General features: G+C 38.5%; 1 protein-coding gene and 1 long non-coding RNA gene across 3 annotated transcripts in view; one reads left to right on the forward strand and one right to left on the reverse strand.

The window, feature by feature from the left end:
* Nucleotides 1-7,004: 7,004 nt before the first annotated feature.
* LOC126418969 (uncharacterized) lies at nucleotides 7,005-9,909 on the reverse strand. Its single transcript, XR_007575918.1, has 2 exons — nucleotides 7,847-9,909; nucleotides 7,005-7,666 (listed from the first exon to the last, which is right to left on the reverse strand). It is a non-coding gene; the product is annotated as an uncharacterized LOC126418969 (long non-coding RNA).
* Nucleotides 9,910-10,328: 419 nt separating this feature from the next.
* The window catches only part of LOC126418970 (uncharacterized protein CG4449), a 156,330-nt gene continuing 146,086 nt past the window's right edge, over nucleotides 10,329-20,572 (forward strand). The window contains exons 1-2 of one of the 2 annotated variants that reach the window (XM_050086018.1): nucleotides 10,329-10,381; nucleotides 10,745-10,835. In XM_050086018.1, the coding sequence (XP_049941975.1) occupies nucleotides 10,763-10,835 (73 nt within the window). In that variant the 5' untranslated portion in view covers nucleotides 10,329-10,381; nucleotides 10,745-10,762. Of the gene's footprint in view, nucleotides 10,536-10,744; nucleotides 10,836-20,572 lie in introns of both variants that reach the window. The other variant, XM_050086017.1, reaches the window with a different exon arrangement.

A 20,572-nucleotide genomic window follows, 5' to 3' on the forward strand; every position in this document is an offset into this window, starting at 1 on the left:
TAGGAGAGATGAGTTGAATTTAAGTTTTATCAAACTGCATAGGTACTGCCTCTTCCATATACAGCCTCACATTTTCTAATGAATAGCTGGCTCCTATTTCCTCTGCAACACTTTAAAAATGATTATAAAAATATTTTCTATTTCTGACTTTTTTTTGACAGACGTTTCACTGAGTTTCATAGGAATACAGTCTTTTTGCACTCTGGATTTCCCTGTTTCCCTTTTAACAATATTCCAAATTGTTTAAATTTTATTGGCAGAGGCGCTAATGCCAGACATAAAACACATACTTCCACATATTTTTAATAACTTTCTATTAATACAGTGCAGCAGTTTTTATAATGTTTGTTTTGGTATCATTACTCCTTCTAGCTACAAGATCCATTTCCCTTCTCTGTTTACAAGATATTTTTATCCCTTTAGTACTCCATGACTTTCTAGATGGTTTCTTACAAATATGTTTCATTATTTTCTTACAGAAGCTGTTTTCAAATATACTCAAAAGGTATCTTGAAATAGGTTAAATTTTAAATTAGCATCTCAGTCTAACTGTTGTAAGATTTCCCTAAAATTTGCCATTGTTAAATCATTAATTGAACTCAGTATTTTGGAGGACTGTTTTGTATTACTGAATGGAACTATGTCCTATGCTATAACTAGCTGTGCATTATGATAAGACAGACCATTCTTAAAAGGAAAAGTTTTTATTTGATTAAATTTATCTTGGTCAATAAGAATATTATCCATCAGTTTGCTGCTTTCATTTGAGCAGGAAAATCAATAACTGATATCAAACTGAAAGAACCAAGTAATACTTCAAGGTCCAGCTTTCTATCAGACTCTTTCAGAAAATCTACATTGAAATTCCCAGAAACAATGACTTTCTTCCCTTTGTCTGACAGACAGCGTAACAAAGTTTTTTCAAAAATTCACACACACACACACACACACACACACACACACACACACTTATATGTTGCTCTAGGCAATTTTTTTTAGTTTCTAAATTTTTCACACTATGACAGATTTTAACATATAAGACAAATTCTCTTCTCTCCATAGTCTCTCTACGGTACTTACATGTGCTGCAAGCTTATATCCACCGACATTTAACTTTTTCATATCCATGACTATATGATATGCAGAGAGGCATAGTACATGTATTCCCTCCTCAGTTTCTAAATCTTCTAAACAAACAAAAGCTCATCTGCTTTGTGTTTTAATACCCTGATATTCTTCTGCAATATGCTAACATTATTTTTCACTGTGCTTGTGATATACTAACATTATTTTTCACTTTAGTTTTAGGAGAATCTTGTGATATATCAACATCTCTAGTACCTGCCAGTCTGAGCTTCTCATTAAGCATAATTTCATTCAATGCTGAATCACTGGACACTGATCTTCGCCTAAGAAAAGAGGTACTCAAAGTTCAGCCTTAAGGGCTCTGATCTTCCCTTCCCATTCAGCTATTTTCCTATCCCCTGAACATATTTTGCACTACCATGGAAGAGACCCATTTATTATCCCCCCCCCCCCCTCTCTCGTACTGACAACCTCACCTTTATTCCCCCCTCCCCTCTCTCTCTCTCTCTCTCTCTCTCTCTCTCTCTCTCTCTCTCTCTCTCTCTCTCTCTCTCTCTCTCTCTGGTACTAACAACCTCACCTGAGGTAGCCTACAATATTGGAGTTTTTGTCAGTTGACATTTACTCTACAAGGATCAAATGAAGATAGTTTTTTAAGATTAAAAGGATTGACTAAAACTTGTCTGCGCTACATAGAATAAAAAACTGTAGGTGCTAGGGAACTAGCAGTGTGAGGAAGAGGAATGTTTCTTCTTCTTCTTCTTCTTCTTCTTCTTCTTTTGCTTGACTCTTGATGTAGCATTGATAGTACGTTGCCAGTCATATTCAGTAAAGATAGGGAAGCTCTTTATGAGATCCAGATCCCTCTTGGGAATGACAGCGGTCAGTTTTGCAATGACCCAACCGAAGGCGTAAGGTTTGTGAGGTAGAGGAGGTTTATAAATGTTAGGATTGGTGAAAGGATAGCAGTTATTGTGGTACGCATATGCGTTGTCACGCAGTGATTTCGCGACCACCTTCAGTAGATGTGGCATGATTGCCTCCCCTGGCTGTGTATAGACAACCTCTTATCCATCTGTTTCTTGGCTGGGCACAGCAGTTTGGACTTCTTCTCCCAGTATTGGCTGTTCTGCCTCGTCCTTGGGTGGTCGGGCGGGTGGTTCGGTGTCTGTGGCCACGCCATCCCATGTTTCTGAAGGAGCTGGATCGGTATCTTGTTTCTGCAGGCCCTCCCCTTTCGGGGAGGGGGCAGACCTCTCTGTCACCACCTCCGTGAGTGCCCCCACAGCACCCCACATTGCTGCAGAGGCAGGATGAGCACCTGTCTGTGTGGCGATGGTGGCAATCATAACGTCTTGCACCTTGCGAGACTCTCAGGCCAGCAACTTGCGGAGTTGCATGAGGTGGAGGTGCATCTTGCCTGCCTCAGCCTGGAGTGCAGTCCTCTCATCCACCATGGCAGATTTGAGAGTGGTTGACTGCGTTGGTGACAGTGTCTTCGATCTTGCAAATGCTGTTGGGGGTGCAGCAGCACGGCCCTCCACCCACGCCAACACTGGCACTGGTTCCGATGGTGTGATGCGCGGGCAGGGCATCTGTCACATCTTGATCCATTGCTACCTTGTCTTGCACGGTGTCTTGTCTTCGGCTTGTATGCCGCCCATTCCCGTGGCCACAGCTGTTGAGATAACTACAGCCACAGTAGTTGGCAGCGTGTGTGCCACCACAGTTGATCCATGTGATGGCAGCGTCCCTCAGCTTCGTGCACTTGCATGTGAGGTGCGGTGCTGCACACTTCAAATACATGGGTGTGCCAGTGCAGCCCGTGACAAAGTGCCCCAGCTTCTGACAGCTGTAGCACTGCACAAGCTTCTTCCTCTTCTGCTTGTAATCCAGCCCGGGCACGTGGCCCAGGAGGCTAACGATCGCGGCGACTTGTTCTCCTTGTCTTCCCGTCCTGTGTCCAGGCATGTTGGCGCAGTGAGTGAGAGCAGCAGCTATGTGACCCGCAGCGAGTCAAGCAGCAGAATCGTGTTTTATTTTCCCAATTCCCATGCCACTATATACCCCTCCCCCCACCCCCGCTCCCCCAATGTAACCACCTGTCACAGTAGCTGCATGGAATTCCAGAACTAACTTTCCTACAGCAGCTCAAACACTTTTCGCTCGTGGTTGTTTATAATCCTTTCACAAATTTTAGACAATAACAGTAATATTCTATTAATTACAGGTCTCAAGATTCACTGAAGTCATGTGGAACACCAATATATGTGTATACTATTAATATAGTAAAATAATGCACTTAAAATAACGTTAAAAGTGAAAACTCCAACACCCGAAAAATTAGGCCTTTGCATGATTTGAAAAGAAATAAAAGACAGAACTCAAAACCCTTTATTCTTCGAGTAGATGCATCACTACTAAATATATGTGTAATGAAAACGATCTAAATTCTTCACTTAGTGTGTACGCAAACATCTTAAATGTGTATGAAAACCTACGTTTCAAGTACACAGTTACCGGCACTTAGCATTTTCTTTTTCTTTTTGGAGAAATACATTGACATATGTGAAACCTTCAATAGATAAGAAGAAATAGGCTGCAATTAACTACCTTACGGTGTAATATCAGCTTAATTCACAGAGATTAGAAAATTAACTGCTACATCCGTGCCTAATGAAAGTGTACTATTGGAAGAAAAAGAAACAGATGCATCAAAAAATTTCCTTGCAATTAATGAAGAAGCAGATAGGAAAGCTTCACCTACAAAATCACAAGAAACTAGCGGCGAATTATTACACAGTCAAAATTTGGATACCGCTATTCAAACAACAGCTCAACAAGGAAAGTCTATGAGATCACACCATACTCCTACTGCAACATATTCATCATTGGAGAGTCACTTTTCTTCTGAGAGTACAGCTTCAAGCAGCAAGATCTCTGAGAAGATCGTCAAGAAAACCAAAAAAAGTGTCAGCTAATAATGAAGATTTTTTATGGTCAAGTCACATCTTTCGCAAGAAGACACAGCATACATAAATCTTCCTCGCATAGAACAATGTGACAACCTTAACATATACTGTCACAATGTACAAGGATTGAGAAATAAAGTAAGTGAACTTGAAATTCTTACAAGTGATACTAATGTTTTGTCAGACATGCACTTACTGTGTATTAGTGATCACTGGCTAAAAGAGTCTGAAATACCTTATCAGTATGTTCAAAACTTCAGATTAGTCCACCACTCTTCTAGGAGAAATTACAAAGGTTGTGGAACTTGTATATACATAAGAAATAGCATTAGCTGTGAACCTTTCCATCCCTGTGAAGTGTATTCCTTAGACAAAGACATTGAAATAACTGGGGTAGTACTTGCTGATCTAAATATGTATATAATGTGTATATATAGATCACCAAGTGGTAACTTTTCAGTCTTCCTCAGAAACTTTTCACTATTGCTAGAAACAGCTTGTCACAACAATTTCAAAAAATATAATAATATGTGGTGATCTCAACATTGATTTCCTTCAAGAATCTGTTTGAAAGTCCCAATTAGTAAATTTAATGATGTCATTCAACTTAAATATGAAAGTTATATGTCCTATGAGATTAAACAGCTGCCTTGATCAGGTTGCTACTAACACTGATTGCACTGTAAAAATTATAGATGTTGGTTTTTCAGATCACAGTGCACTAATAATATATTTTAATCCACCACTCAATGTACTCCCAACAGGAGAAAGAGTTATTAAATGCAGAACTTTGTACTTAGCTTAGAGAAAGAAGATTGGCAAAGTGTATTTACTTCCTCAATAACAAATGAAAAATATGACAATTTTCTGCAGATATTTGAATATTACTTTAACTGCCATTTCCCAGAGAAAACAAAGACTATCACTAACAAAAAACAGAATGCTTGGGTCACGAAAGGTATTATAACTTCATCAGAAAAGATGAGGCTGCTGCACAGACTTAGCAAACTGGACAGCGGCAAATCCAAAGAGTTCAAGGTATACAATAAAAATTACAAAAACACGTACAGGAGAGTTATCAAATGGGCTAAAAAAGCTCATAATGACAAAACAATTAGGTGCTCTTCCAACAAATGTAAGACCATCTGGGGTATAGTAAATGAACAGACTGGTAGAAAGTTAAGGATAGAGGATAAAATCACACTAAATATAGACGGACAAAAGACTGAGAATGCACATAAAATTACCAATAAATTCAACAGCTATTTTGCAGAAATTTCCACAAATCTCCTAACTAACTCTTCAAATACTGTTCACTCTCCTCCCACAAATCTCCTGACTAACTCTCCAAATACTGCACACTCTTGTCTCAAAAATAACACTCCTCTGAACTCCTTTTTCCTATCTCCTACAACGTCATATGAAACTGAAGATATTATTACAAAAAAGAGTCAAAAAGATTTATTCTGCAGGGCATGATCTGATACCCTGATTCTTACTTCATAAGTGTTCAAATTACATCGGTGGACCCCTGCCAAATATCAAAAATACCTCATTTCTAGAGGGAACATTTCCAAATCAGCTAAAACTTGCTAAAATTATACCTCTCAACAAGAAGGGAGAGGAAATGGACATGACAAACTACAGGCAAATTGCTATACCATCTGCCTTCTCAAAAATATTTGAATACTGTATGTTAACTAGATCAGAAATATTTTTAAATTCTAACAACATAAGCACATCTTCCCAATATGGATTTCGGAAAAATAGGTCCACCACATGTGCTCTGTATGCATTTCTAGAAAAGTGTTCAAGTTTCGTTGACCATAAACAACCTGCTCTCGGTATATTTCTTGATCAGTCCAAGGCCTTTGACATGGTCGACCACAAGCTGCTGCTTATGAAACTCCATAAGCATAGGATTAGAGGTGTAGCCCACAATTTGTTCCATAGCTACCTTAATCAAAGAAAGCAATATGTAGAAATAAGAAAATCAGAGACATTCATGCACTGCAGGTCAGATATAATACATACAACAAATGGCGTCCCTCAGGGATCTGTCCTTGGCCCTGTTCTTTTAATATTGTTCATAAATGATCTCCCAGAACACATACCAAATGCCAACTCCTTTATGTATGCGGACGACACAAATATCATAATAACCAGTAGAGGTGACACATTGCAAGATGCAGTTAATGAAACTACTTGTCATTTACAATCGTGGTTTGAAGCAAATAGACTACTCACAAATACTAAAAAAAAAAAACTGTAAGTATGAACTTCCATACTAGACAAAATCTAACCCCCTTCAATGCAGTTATAGTTATCGGCAAAGATGACATTACGAACAGGCAGGACACCAAATTTCTTGGACTTACCATCAGTAACACACCAAATTGGAAACCACGTATTGAGGCATTGTCACAATAGCTTAGTAAAACTTGCTATCTATTACGATCATTAAAAGACACAGCCAGTGTAGATACCTTGAAGCTGGTGTACCATGCCCTGTTTGAGTCTTGTCTTGAGCTATGGCCTAATCTTCTGGGGAAAGAGCTCTGATTCTCTCACAATTTTCAAGTTACAAAAACAAGTAATAAGAATAAAGAAATGTAAAAAAAGAACTGAACACTGTAAACCACTATTTCAACAGCTAAAAATCCTGCCACTGCCATGCCTCTATATATGGGAACTAGCTTGTTTTACAGTACAGCACTTGGGACACCCTCAACAGAAATGCAGACCACCGCACACGACACCAGAAACAAAACACAGTTACAAATTATAGCCCACAACACAAAATTATATGTGAATGGGGTTAAATGTATGGGCATTATAATATACAACCACCTCCCAACAGACATAAAAACAATGAAAAACCCAAAAATAATGAGAATTAAATTAAAAGAATTGCTACTAAATCACTGTTTCTATCCCATACATGAATTTCTTGAAACAAAATTTTAATTACTTGCAATAAGCTGTTTATTCAGTTGTAGATGTTTCTACTTAGTAAGATAATTAAATTATTGTATCTTATCTATATTCTGTCTGTATCTCATATATGTATTCTGCTATGTGAACTATGTACCACAATATTTTAATTACTTGTAATAAGCTGTATATTCAGTTGTAGATATTTCTATGTAGTAAGATAATTTAATTATTGTTTGTTACTCATATTTTGTCTGTATCTCTTATATGTATTCTGCTATGTGCAGTATGCACCACTGTCATCTCTCATCACACACCACATTTTTTATACTTTGTCTATATATCCTATATGTATTCTGCTATGGGAGTTATGCGCCACTACTGTCATCTCTCTTCATATACCTTGTCAACATAATTTTTCAAATTGACTTGTCCTATATCATGATGTGCTTTGCTGTACAAACTGTATGATCTACAGGACCAATAATAAATCAAATATTCTAGGGTGTGCGATTTGCGCCGCGGCTGCCAACTCCCATGGCAGATTGGTTTATTGTAACATTGGTAAACAAGGCGTCTTCCTCCTCTTCTCTGGGTCACTGGTGCAGCATGTATAGCGTTTTTCCGATCGGTCTGCAACGACTTCTGCTCTCGGTTCCGCTACACCCAAAGCACTGCGAATGAATGCAAGAAAAAAAGTTTTAGTCAACATAAATCAACTTCATACTTAACATCTGGATCATTTTCTGGCCTTTCTTTGTTTATCTTTACATTAATCAATTTAAATACGATATTCAAACACTGACAGTCATAATCAAATTACAAATAGTAAGAGGATCCGGATGATCACCTACTGGAGCTGGTGGCTGCAATGTTGGTGAAGGAATGCTGTTATAGTGCATATAAAATAAGTTGGGACTTTTGACAGTTCTGTACGGAGCAAGTGGAGGAAAGCATGGTTGCCAGCGTGTGCTGAACGCGTCATGTGACAGTATAACACCACCTTATAGGCGCGGAACCTGTCAGGCGCGCTTGACAGCGTGAACAGAAAGCGGCGCAAGCTGGCAGATCTGCGATTTTTTTTTCTCGAACGTTTTTAAAGAAACTATTCGGTAATAAGCTCTAATTCTCGCAAAAATCTTATAGTTTAATTCGCCAGTTTTATGATGAACCGGCTATCATTTCGTTAGTGATCAGAGTTATTGTGAAATTTCGATAGTACGTAAACTACTGTAAGAAATTCTTAGTTTGCAGAGAAAAATAGGTATCGCTATGAATTTGTGTTTGGTGCGTGATAGGTTACATGTTACTGCGTATTAAATGTAGATGATAGATTGAATTATTCTTTAAATTTTTAAGAACACCGCCGTCTGTTCCCAATTTCGAGAAAATTCCATGTATTTAAAGCACTCCCTGACAAACTCGTGCGTCAGTGAAAAAACTATAATAAAATTTTCACATATTACTCGTATCTCAAATGGTTTGAGATATCCAAACAAAATTTTGGCAAATGACAGCGCGCAAAGATGTGTGTGTTTAGCCGTGAGATTAATATGCGAAACTTCTGTATCTATCGAGATATTCAGACGACTAGAGTTTTTTCAATGAAATAATTTAATTAATTAGAGCCATCGATAGCTGGTGAAACGAGAACTGCTGTGGATTTTGTGATAATATAAGTGAAGAAATTACTAGTTTATTTTTATACTAAGAATGGACTGTTTCATAACATATTGACATGACTAGCACTCACTTGTTAGTTTAATAAGGCACTATTTCAGGATTCTGTTGAAATTTCAACTGCATTAGAATGGTAATGAGATGAACATTTCTGAACTCTGCTGTGTTTTGACAGGCAATAATAGAAGTTACGTATTCGTCAAAACTTGAAACAGTCCTTCGTGAACCAATGTCTTTTGGAGTACCTTCTTGGTAAGGCTGACAAATCAAGACCAGTCCTGTCGTGCAACATTTTCAGTGGCTTCTTTGGTCAGCGTTTGAACCTCACTGAGTGTAAACTTCTTGTTTTTACCACGGGACTTTTCATCTACGTCCATAAACTCTGTCGGAATAAATGAGCATGATATGTAGGAAGCCTGATTGAACTATTCCCTTTTCCGTTAGCCAGTTCGTCGATCCGATAGCGCGAAGTTTTGGCTTGTGCACTATAAGTTCCATATCTTCGCCTTATACATGCTAGGTTCACATTTATCTCACGGAACATTTCTTTGTACCCGCAAAATATCCGCTTTTCTTCACTGCGTTGTTGAAGCTTTGTGCATTAATAGAGTGGTAATGCGTTTTGTCTATTACTACTGTCGAATTCCGAGGAGTGTTTTGCAGCACAACGTTATCTTCCCAACCCATGAACGTGTTCGCGAACATTTTTATTGAAAATCTCTTATTCAGATGTACTGCACTGCTGTTGTTAATGCAACACCAACACCAAACACTTGTTCACAATACCTTGACGACTACACAACACTTCAGCAGTTTCATAAAATACGACGTTACAACGACAGCTGACGAACATTGATGCATCTCATTCGTGCTGTTTAGTCATGGTGTTGACTGGTTAACGGCGTCACGTCCCTCTCCGGTCAGCCAAACGTCAAAAGTCGCAACTAATTTTAAACGCACTATATGCTGCCGCCACTTGAAAATGCTTGAGAGAAGGTTTCGACGATATTTGTTTCGACCAGTTACATTGCTAGACGAAGCTGTAGCTAAAGATGCAAAGGCAAAAAAAGTCGTTTTCACTTTCACACTGTTCAGATTCTGAATTACATTCGCGTTCAGTTATGTCGTTACCATCTGATATAACATGACTTCATAAACTGCCTTGAAACCATTTTAAAACAGTATTGTCAAAGTCAGGGTCTGTAACACAAACACTGTACGATGACCTAGCGCCTTGGGAGACTGCACCTGTGACGTTAAATGGAAAGAAAACGTATAGAACAATATTACTATTTGATACCAGCATTTTCTTTTGTAAATTTTGCTCGATTTGAGTGCCATAGTACGCTTTTATTGTGATTTAGCGCCTGAAAGCATTAAATCTTCGATTTAACCATCATATGATAATTATGAACACGATGTTTTTGTTGATATTTACACGCCTGTGTTTACTCCACAAAGGTACCATTAAATGAAATGTGGACAAGAAACAGATAAACTCGTTAGTCGCCGTATTATTTAACACAGGTCCGAGATATATGAAACAAACTATTTTGATAATTTTAGCATATATGTGACTGCATCACAGTTAAACTATACTTAGTGAGTAGTACAGACGAAATTATGATTTTGTGATACAGGGTTGGTACTTGGTATGTTGGCAGCGTGGGAAAGCAAGCAATAACTAAGCGCGCGAGATATGGGAATATGTATGCGGTGTTGTGTTTTTAGCTTTTGTTATTGACGTATACATTTGTTTTCGTGAACCAATAGAATCGAATGTATAGATACTCTGACCTATTGCATAAACTTTGATATTGAATAAAAGTGTGGTGCCGTACTAAAAGTTTCAATTTTACTTAGGTTATACAAAGTTGCTACACGATATTGAATAGTTGTAGGTTAAAATGTTGATGTCATGTATCTCTCTCTCTCTCTCTCTCTCTCTCTCTCTCTCTCTCTCTCTCTCTCTCTTATCAACAGAAGAAGATACAAGGGGACCAATAAAATACTGTACTATAGTTTACAACGCGTATGAGTACGAGAAGTGACTATCTTTTCTTTTTCTGTAGGTTTTAAGAGCCTTCATAATGTCTGATACAGACGACGACGACAGCAGTGAAAACTTCAGTCTTTTTCCGGACATCAGTAAGGAATATCAGAGTAAGTTTTTATTACTCTTACGGTTTTTTATCCATCATTGCCTTTCTGAACATCAGGTTGTTTTTTAAATAAAAATTCGCTGTTTTGTCATAAATAGCCTTATTTCTAAATTCATTTACACTCTGAAGAGCTGATATTCTAGTTTTCCTCTTAAATTAACAAACTGCATTGCCACAAATTGTTGGCATAGGCATTACTTAAGTCTATTCTGTTTCCATTCAGAATTTGCTTGGCAGTGTTTCTCTTTTATGTACTCACTGTGTCACATATATTTTGTGACAGAGCGAGTACCATTCAGTCACTGCCATATTGTTGACGTACTTGGCATCTTATCATATAGTTGAATGCTTTAATTTTAAATATAATCACTATCAGTTATGTTATATCATGTACATATTGACCACAAATCAAGCTATGTAACATTTTTATCTAATACATGAGGACATTAATTTCTTAACTTCAAGAATGGAAACATAAAATTAGTGTGTTTCAAATCTGCTTTTAAGATTTGGTGTGTTAGTTAACTGGTAGATACGTTATTTTTCTCAGTACCGTAGGTAGGGTTTGTATGAGAAGCCCAAATAACAATTGCACCATCTTCATACTGCAGGAAGAAGCATTTAAAATTATGTGTACTAGTGTCTTGCATCTGCTGGATGAAAGAGTAATAGTATTTCATTGTGATCTGGAAATTGTTGCATCTTTAACTATCTGCTTAGTGCAGCTGTAAGGTCCATTACTCATGTGTCACACTTTATACTGGAGAGACTTTGCCCGCTGTTAGTCCACTACTACCATAGGTGAAATTGTTTATTGTTATCAGATTTGTTAGTGGCTTTCTATTCTGATGTCATACTGTCATGTCTGTCTTGATTTCTTCTTTTTGCTTTCAAGAAATTTATTGACCAAGAAAATAAAAGTAATATTTATGTCAGAGACAGAAGTGTTAGGCCTACTCTAAGATCCTAAGAAATGACCCCCACAGATTACCATCAAAATACTGGTGATCAACGGCGAAGTATTCACAGCAAATGTGAATGAAAACCAGTGGAACTCACATAACAGATAATGAACTCCATGTTGAAATCTACATCAACAATCTACAAAACACAGTGAGGTGCATGGTAGAGGATACATTCCATTGTATCAGTCAGTTCATTCGTGTATGGAGTGTGGGAAGAATGATTGATTGAATGCCACTGTTCATGCAGTAATTATTCTAATATTTCTTGTCTTGACGGTTCCTATGTGAGTGATACATAGGGGAGCGTAGTGTATTTCTAGACACATTATTTGAAGCCTGTTCTTGAAACTTTGTTAATAGACTATCTTGGGACAGATTATGTCTACATCCAAGAGTCTTCCAATTCAGTTCCTTCAGTATCTCTGTGATGCTCTCCCAGAGATTAAACAAACATGTGACCATTTGTGCTGCCCTTTTCTGCATTATGTTCAATATCTTCTATTAGTCTTATCTGATATGGTTCTCACACACTTCAGCAATATTCAAGAACTGGTTGCACAAGTAATTTGTAAGCAATCTCCATTGTGGACTAATTGCAGTTCCTCAGTATTCTGTCAATAAACTGAAGTTTACCACCTATGGTGATCAATACATTTCAGGTCCCTACAAAGTGTTACACTCAGGTATTTGTATGAGTTGGTTGATTCCAACAATGACTCATTGAAATTATAGGCCTAGTAATTGGGTACAACCTTTTTTCGTTTAGTGAGTACATAATTCTACATTGCTGAACTTTTGCAGCAAGTTGCTGATATTTGCAACATTTAGAAATCTTGTCAAGATCTGACTGAATATTTATGCAGCTTCTTTGAGATAATACTTCATTACAGATAACTGCATCATCTGCAAAAAGTCTATTATTATTATTCTCATCTCAGAAACGTTCATACATAAAAACACTGTTTATACAATTATTGACAGGTCAACACAGTTTATATAATCTCTGACCAAAATTTGGTCATTTGCAGTGCATTTTCAGTTGCCTGGTGAAGATAGTCTTCTGTACAGTTTGCAGGACACAGTTGACACTGAAACGTATGTTGAACAGTCTGTTCTTTCCTACAGTCACATTGAGTTTTGTTTCCTTCAATGTATCCCGATTTTGCCAGGTTAGTCCGTGTTCTGCCCACACCTGACCTCGGCGTATTCAAGGACTTCCAGGTTGGTCAATTCTCACCATGACCAGGGGTTAAAGATTCTGAAAATCTTTTCCAACCAGGAGGGTGGGATGTCTCAGCCCTCCATAGTTGCAACCTGACTTCTTCATCAGTGGTTGTTAGTTTCTCTGATGTTCTGAGGAAACTTTTTCTTGACCTTAGTCATTGTGCGTAGGATTGTTACCCATGCATGGGATGCATTTTTTCCTGCTTCAGTTTAATTCTTTCCCGGTTTGCTGCTACTTTTTCTTCGAACAGGTGGTGGTGCAGTTCCTGCAAGGTGGTAGAGCCAATCAACTGTAGTTGACTTCAAACAGCCTGTTATAATTCTGCATGTGTCATTTAGGGCAATGTCCACCTGTTTGGCATGTGTTGACTTATACCAAACAGGGCAAGTATACTCTGCAGCGGAGTAGCATAATGCCATTGCAGAAATTCGGATCATTTCAGCTTGGCTGCTCCACTGTGATCTGGCCAGTTCTCTCACTACGTTGGTCTGGTGGAAACTTTTGATTTGAAATTCATGCGATGTGTTTTGAATGTTAGAGATCTGTTGACTGTTATTCCTAGGTATTTTGGAGTGTCACAGTGTTCCAATTTAACCCCAGACCATTCAGTCTTTCTTGTGGGTGGTTTCCCTATTTCTCAGATTGAAAGCACACACTTGTTGTGTCTTTGATGGTTTTGGTTTAAGCTGGTTTATTCTGTAGTATTTTGACAGATCTTCAAGAGCATTCTGTAGGGTGATTTCTATTGAATCACAGTTTGAGCTTTGGGTTGCCAGATTGAGATCATCACCATACAAGAAACTCCTGCAGTTGGAGACTATAGATTGGTCACTACTATATATATTGTACAGAGCTGGAGCCAACACACTTCCCTGAGGAAGGGCATTTTTCTGTAGCCTCCATCAGCTGTGCTGTCCTTGGAGGTTAATAAAGAATCTTCGATTCTGTAGAAGATTGGCGTTAAGCCTGCTGAGGCTGAAATCCTTGGTTAGGTTGTAGACCTTTTTAATAGTAATTGGTGGTTGATGGTGTCGTACACTGCTGTCAAGTCCATAAATACCACTCCTGTCACCTTATGGGCTTCAAAGCCATCTTCTAAAACTGTTTAAGACTGAGTAATTGTCCTGTGCAACTTTTACCAGGGCAGAATCCAGCTTGCTGCGATATAAGCAAGGTATCAATAATAAAATGTGAGAGTTGGTTTAAAGTCACTCTCTCCAGCAGTTTGTAAAGGTGACACAGTAATGCGATTGGTCTAAAATTCTTTGGACTATTCTTTACCTGGTTTCAGTATAGCAGTTACTTGACCCTTCTGCCATATCTTTGGAATTTTACATCTATCAACACATTTATTGAAGAGTTGGAGAATCCATTCCTTTGTTGCTAATCCAAAGTGCTTGATTTGCTCAGTTCGTAAATTGTCCAAACCAACTGACTCACCAGTATTACTCTGTTTAATAGCTTTCTGTAATTCATCTATTGTGAATGGAAGTGAAGAGTTGTTATTCTCATCTTCCTCACATCTTCATAGTTTTGGTTTTTTGTATTTATGGCTGGGCTTGCCATTTAGCAGTGGCTGGTGTGCTATTTGGTTGGTGGTGATATTTTGGTGTGTTTAGTGATCTCAGTTGGAACATTGCACAGGTGGCACAGAGTCTCCAAGTGTTATAACTGTCTCTTTTTGGATCCAGGTTTTCTATTGTTTTAATCCATTTTTCCATTTTTGACTCTCTTATAGAGGAAATGAGCTTGTTTCCTGTTTCTATAGTTGTTTCACTGAAAGGGTTTTCTGTAAATAAGTTGCTGAATGCTGTAAATAAGGCTGTCTGATATCATGTAAGCCTAGGAACGTAAGATTTTTGACAATCACGATGTATAGATATTTTGGTAGTTGTTGCACTGTTCTGGTGTTGGTTCCATAGATGACACTTTGGCAACCAATAAATATGCAAATCTCGATCAGTCAGCCTTTCTAAAGTTAAACCTCCTCCAAATTTTATTTTATTTTATTTCTTTTTTCTTTTTTTTATTTTTATTTATTTATTTATTTATTTATTTTTTTTTTTTTTTGAGGTCTAACAGCAGCAAATTTTGGCAGGTTATTCTGTCTGAGGCTACTTTTAATATTGTCTACAAGGTCATTAATATCAAACATGAATAGCAAGGGTCCCAACACACTTCCCTGGGGCACACCCGAAGTTACTTTTACATTTACTGATGACCCTCCAACAAGATTAACATGGTGTTTTGTCCTTCCTATCAAAATCCAGTCATAAATTTCACTTGACACCCCCATATTATCGTACTTTTGACAATAAGCGTAGGTTTGTTACTGAGTCAAATGCTTTTCGGAAATCGAAGAACATTGCTTCTACCTGGTTGCCATGATTCAAAGCTTTCAGTATGTCATGTGAGAAAAGTGCAAGTTGGGTTTCATGTGATCGGTGTATTCAGAATCCATGCTGGCTGGTATTGAGGAGGTCGTTCTATTCAAGATACCTCATTATGTTTGAGCTCAAAATATGTTCTAAGTTTATACAACAAATTGATAGATTTGTGGATCACTTCTTCTACCCTTCTTGTAGATGGATGTGACCTGTGCTTTCTTCTGAGAACTGGGCACGGGTTTTTGTTAGAGGCATCTCTGGTAGACTACAGTTGAAAGAGGGGCTAATTCAGCATAGAATCTGACAGGAATTCTGTTGGGCCCTGGAGCTTTGTTCAATTTTAACTATTTCAGCTGTTTCTCAGCGCCATTGATACTTATTTCATTCGTCGTTTCAGTTGGACGAGGATTACATTGGGGCAATTCTTCTAGGCTTCCCTTTGTAAATGGATGTTGGAAACAGAGTTAAGCATTTCAGCTTTTGCTTTGCTACTCTAAAAAAAAAGAATTCCTTTCTCATTTGCTAGGGACTGGACACTAACTTTGGGATAATGGAAGCGTCTGATTCCACCCCTCTGCTTTGACCAATGACATCACCACTACGGCGGAAATGACCATTCACAACAACTCCCATACCGCTCCTATGACGTCATCACGTAAACATGACAACAAACACGAAAATAGATTGAAAACCACCAAATAGATATTCCTACAAAAATATAATGAAAGTAACGGGGAAATTGGGGGTTTTTGGGTGGGGACAAACTAAATATAAACACACACCACTACACCAAATGACAAAAAACATTAAAATAACAAGACCCCCACAACCTTTCCAAATTCCACTACACGCAAAATCCACTGGAATCGATCACTTCCCTTGACCTATATAGGTCAACAGAAACAACCGATACCACACTATAAATCTCAAAACTTTCACCACCACCACACTTAATCCTACAAAAAAAAAAAAAAAAAAAAATCCTTGAAAATCAAAAATGGAATTGAACACTTCCCTTGATCTGTTATCCTTGCGACATCTCTACATATAGCTGTCCCTGGTCCGAGACGCCGGAACTTCAGTAAGCCTCATTTCTTCATGACACACTAAACACTTCATGACCTTGTCAGTCATATCCATACCTACAACACACACGGAGAACATAAAAAAACTACAATAACGTTGACATAACAAAACCAAAATCGTTAACTCACTGAAAAATATTCCGCTGAAAGCACAGTCGCTACCGATACGACACATGTGCAATGCTACCACACAAATGAATCCCATATGCCACATAAAACGCTACCCATAAACACACCACCAGAGAGAACCACTGACCGCAACAATACGCCACCTGTAAACATGCCACACATGCAAACTAAACCAAAAACATCACCTAAGACACAACACATACCACCAGAGAGCACCACCAATCACATCAAAACGACACCTACAAACACGCCACTCTCACAAACTAAATTCTGCGCCGTTGTGACATCACACACCACAACAGCCTTACATCGCAGCTCAAAGCCGAGTGGTGGAATCGGACGCTTCTGTTGACCCCTAACTTTGGTGTCACTAACAGTTTTTACAGATGACCAGAATTTCTTTGGGTGCTGTGAAAGATCATTTAACAATATTCTGCTACGGTAGTATTTGAAGGCGTCGTGCATTGCTCTCTTGACAGCCAGATGCATTTCATTCTGCACTAACTACATCCCTAGGCTTTGTTTTACTTGTATAAAGCAGTATTTTCTGTTTCTTTAAACTTTTTTTACAGTGACTATATACCAAGGAGTTTCCCTCCCTCTATTAACTATTCTACTGGGTACATACGTATCCAGTGCATGGTAAACCATTCTTTTAAACTTGACTCGTAGTTCCTCTACATGCTCCTACCCAGTACTGAAAGTTTAAAATTCCTCATTGAGATATGCACTACTGATGTTTTATCTAGTTTACTAAACATACATTTTTTTCTGCTTGTTTTTAGATATCATATGTACTTTGGTAATCATTATTGCCGCATCTGCATCGTGGTCACTGATACCAGTTTCAAAGTGGATATCCTCAAAGAGGTCAGGGCTATTTGTTACCATTACATCCAATATATTTCTATCATGAGTGGAGTATCTGACTCTCAGTTCTACGTAGTTTTCAATGAAGGCATTTAGTAACATTTCACAGGATGTCTTATCACACCCACACTAACAAAACTGTAATTTTTCCTATTAATTGTTGGATGATTAAAGTCTCTACCAGTGATTGCAGTATGATTGGGAAACTTACGTGCAAGTGAGCTGAGGTTTTCTCCAAAGTTTTCGGTTACATCAGGAGATGAGTGTGGTGGGTAATATAAGGATCCAGTTATCATTTTGTGTCCACCCTTAATACTGAGTCTTGTTTCAATTTCTAACTTGGTGATTTCAGTTTCTTGTCTACTGCGACAAATACTCCACTCAGTTTCCCATTTTCCTATCCTTTCAATATACACTTAAATTTTTCCCAAAAATCTCGCTGCTATCAATTTCAGGTGTCAACCAGCTTTCTATACCTAGTATTTATGAGTGTCAAGAGTGTTTCAATCTTTGGCATTTTGTTCTGAATGCTTTGGCAGTTTGCCATTAGGATTTTAAGCCTCACCTGTGGGAGGCATTTCTTTTGATCTGATACTTCTTGGTTTCCTACAGCTATTATTTCTGGTTTTCTGGTTGAATAGAGAGTTGCCTACCTTAGTAGCAGCCTCTCGTGTAGCGCACACCTGACCTATTTAGGGGGACCATATAGTTCTCCACCCATGACGCGAGTCCAGAAAGTTGCAGTGTAGCTTGTCACAGAAGTTTGGAAGTCTCTGATTCAATCCTTTTAGTCAACTCAGAACCCCAGGACCACAATCAGTTCTGGGAATTATGCTGCAAATTGTGAGCTTCATTGAAAGTCCCAAGTGCAAGGCTGGTCTTCTCAACCTTCTCTGCCAGTCACTGGAATGACCCAAGTATGACCTTGGAGCCCAGACCTAAGCATCATTTTTCCAATGTGTGCCACAGTCTGCAGTTGGTTGCATCCTGTTTTCTCAGTGGCTGAAAGATGGTGAATCAGGTGCCCAGGCATACACACTTCAGTGCACCTGGTGTCCATTCCTGTCCCTTGCTGCCATTTCTCTAGGGTTTACCGTCATTCACTATATGTTTAAATTGTCGACAATTAAGTGACCCACCTGTACCCTTTTGTGTTTGCTTCCTTTTGACACTGGAAAAACAGGTTTCCCCAAAACAGATGAAGTGAGTCCCACTGTCTCAGTTTCAGCGAAAGTCGGCGCCTCAAACTTGCTGGTTAGTGGGATTGATACAACACCCTGAGTCCTCCCTGGTTCCTGTCCACCCTGTGCAGGATGCCTAGATCTTCCATTGACACACCCTTGCAGTCAAGTGATTGAGTAATGACAGATCCTGTACTTTCTGCAGAGGAGACAGGATCCACAGGAGAAGATAGTATTTGAGGTACCTCTGGTACCATTATCTCAAGTACATGACGCTTGGGAGCTCTTCCAACACACCAATTAGCAGCAGCTGCCAATCGTTTGAGAGTAGTCAGGACGATTTCCAGCTTAAGAACGTCGACCAACTCATCTCATCTTCCTTTAAAAAGGAAAGTCCATGAGTAGTGTGCCGGTTAAACCACAGCAAAAATAAGGAGCATGAATATTAGAGTCAGAGGCCTTAGAAACAGCTTATGTCCCTAAAATTGAGCAAAACTTCAGGGATATGAAGTAACGTCTATCAACAATTCTATACTGAATTTGCAGTTGATGTAGCACCTCTTTTAACCGTAATGTACTGTAGATCTCTCAAACAATGCCCAAGAGCTGGAAGAAAGACAAGGTTATTCCATCTATAAGAATGGTAGTGCAAGTGAACCACAAAACTACCATCCAACATATTTGACATTTATCTGTTGTAGAATCTCAGAATGTGTCTCAGGCAGAATGACCTCTTCCGTGACAACTAGCAGTGACTCTGCACGCACTGGCCATTTGAAACCCAATTCACACTCTTCTCACATGACATTGGGAAAGCTATGGGTAAAGGTAGTCAGGTACATGCATTGAGGAAGTCTTGGTAGGGTGGACTAGCATGTGTTGGATGGCCTCGTCGATAGATATGGAAATGATTTAAGGTGTGCCTCTTGGTACTGTGTTGAGGCTCATGTTGTTCCTGTTGTATGTTAATAATAATGTGCTACAAAACATTAATAATAACCTCAAAAGTTTTGCAGATGATGCAATTATCTATAATGAAAAACCTTTCTAAAAAAAGTTGTACAAATATTCAGCAAGATTCTAGTTAGACTTCGAAGTGGTGCAAAGATTGGCAGGTAGCTTTAAATGTTCAGAAATGTGCACCTCATAAAACGGAAGAATGTGGTGCACTATGACTACAATATCACTGAGTCACAGCTGGAAGCATTCAGCTCATACAAACACTCGAGTGTAACAATTTGTATGTGTATGAAATGGAATGTTCACATAGGCTGAGCCGTAGGTAATGCAGATGACATGCTTTTATGCATTGGTAGTATACAGGGAAAATGCAGTGAGTCTGCAGAACAAATTGCTTACAAAACCCCTGTCTGATCTGTCCTAGACTATTGCTCAAATGTGTGGAACCCATACCAGCTAGTTTCTGAGGCTGCTTTCAGTTTCTGATTAAAGCTAGAGGATGTAGTGTTTGCTGCTGGCCTTGATGGTAGAATGAAAGCATAGCCTACCATTGCAACGTTGTATTCATAAACACACACAGCAGTAAGGCTATTGTGTGCCATTACTAAATGGTTAATGCGGTTCATGCTTCACAGTGTCCCAGTTCAGTTAAAAGTTGTCTCTCTAATGACTTCTAAAGGCAAGGGAAGTTTCATTTTCAGTATTTTATAAAATTACTGACCAAATTTAAAAACTTAATGCTGTCATAATCTGCTCATTAAATGATCTCAGGTTTATGGTTTTACACCGTACACAAATACAGTCATTATACACCCAGAATTTGATAATAGCACTTAGTGAATTGCAACAAACTTTACACATCATTTCAAACCTTTACAACACTTTTTCTCACTTTGAGCTTCTGTAAAACATTGTCAGTCGTGGGGATTTTGCATT

This window comes from Schistocerca serialis, chromosome 9, assembly GCF_023864345.2.
Source record: "Schistocerca serialis cubense isolate TAMUIC-IGC-003099 chromosome 9, iqSchSeri2.2, whole genome shotgun sequence".
Classification (NCBI taxonomy): domain Eukaryota; kingdom Metazoa; phylum Arthropoda; class Insecta; order Orthoptera; family Acrididae; genus Schistocerca; species Schistocerca serialis.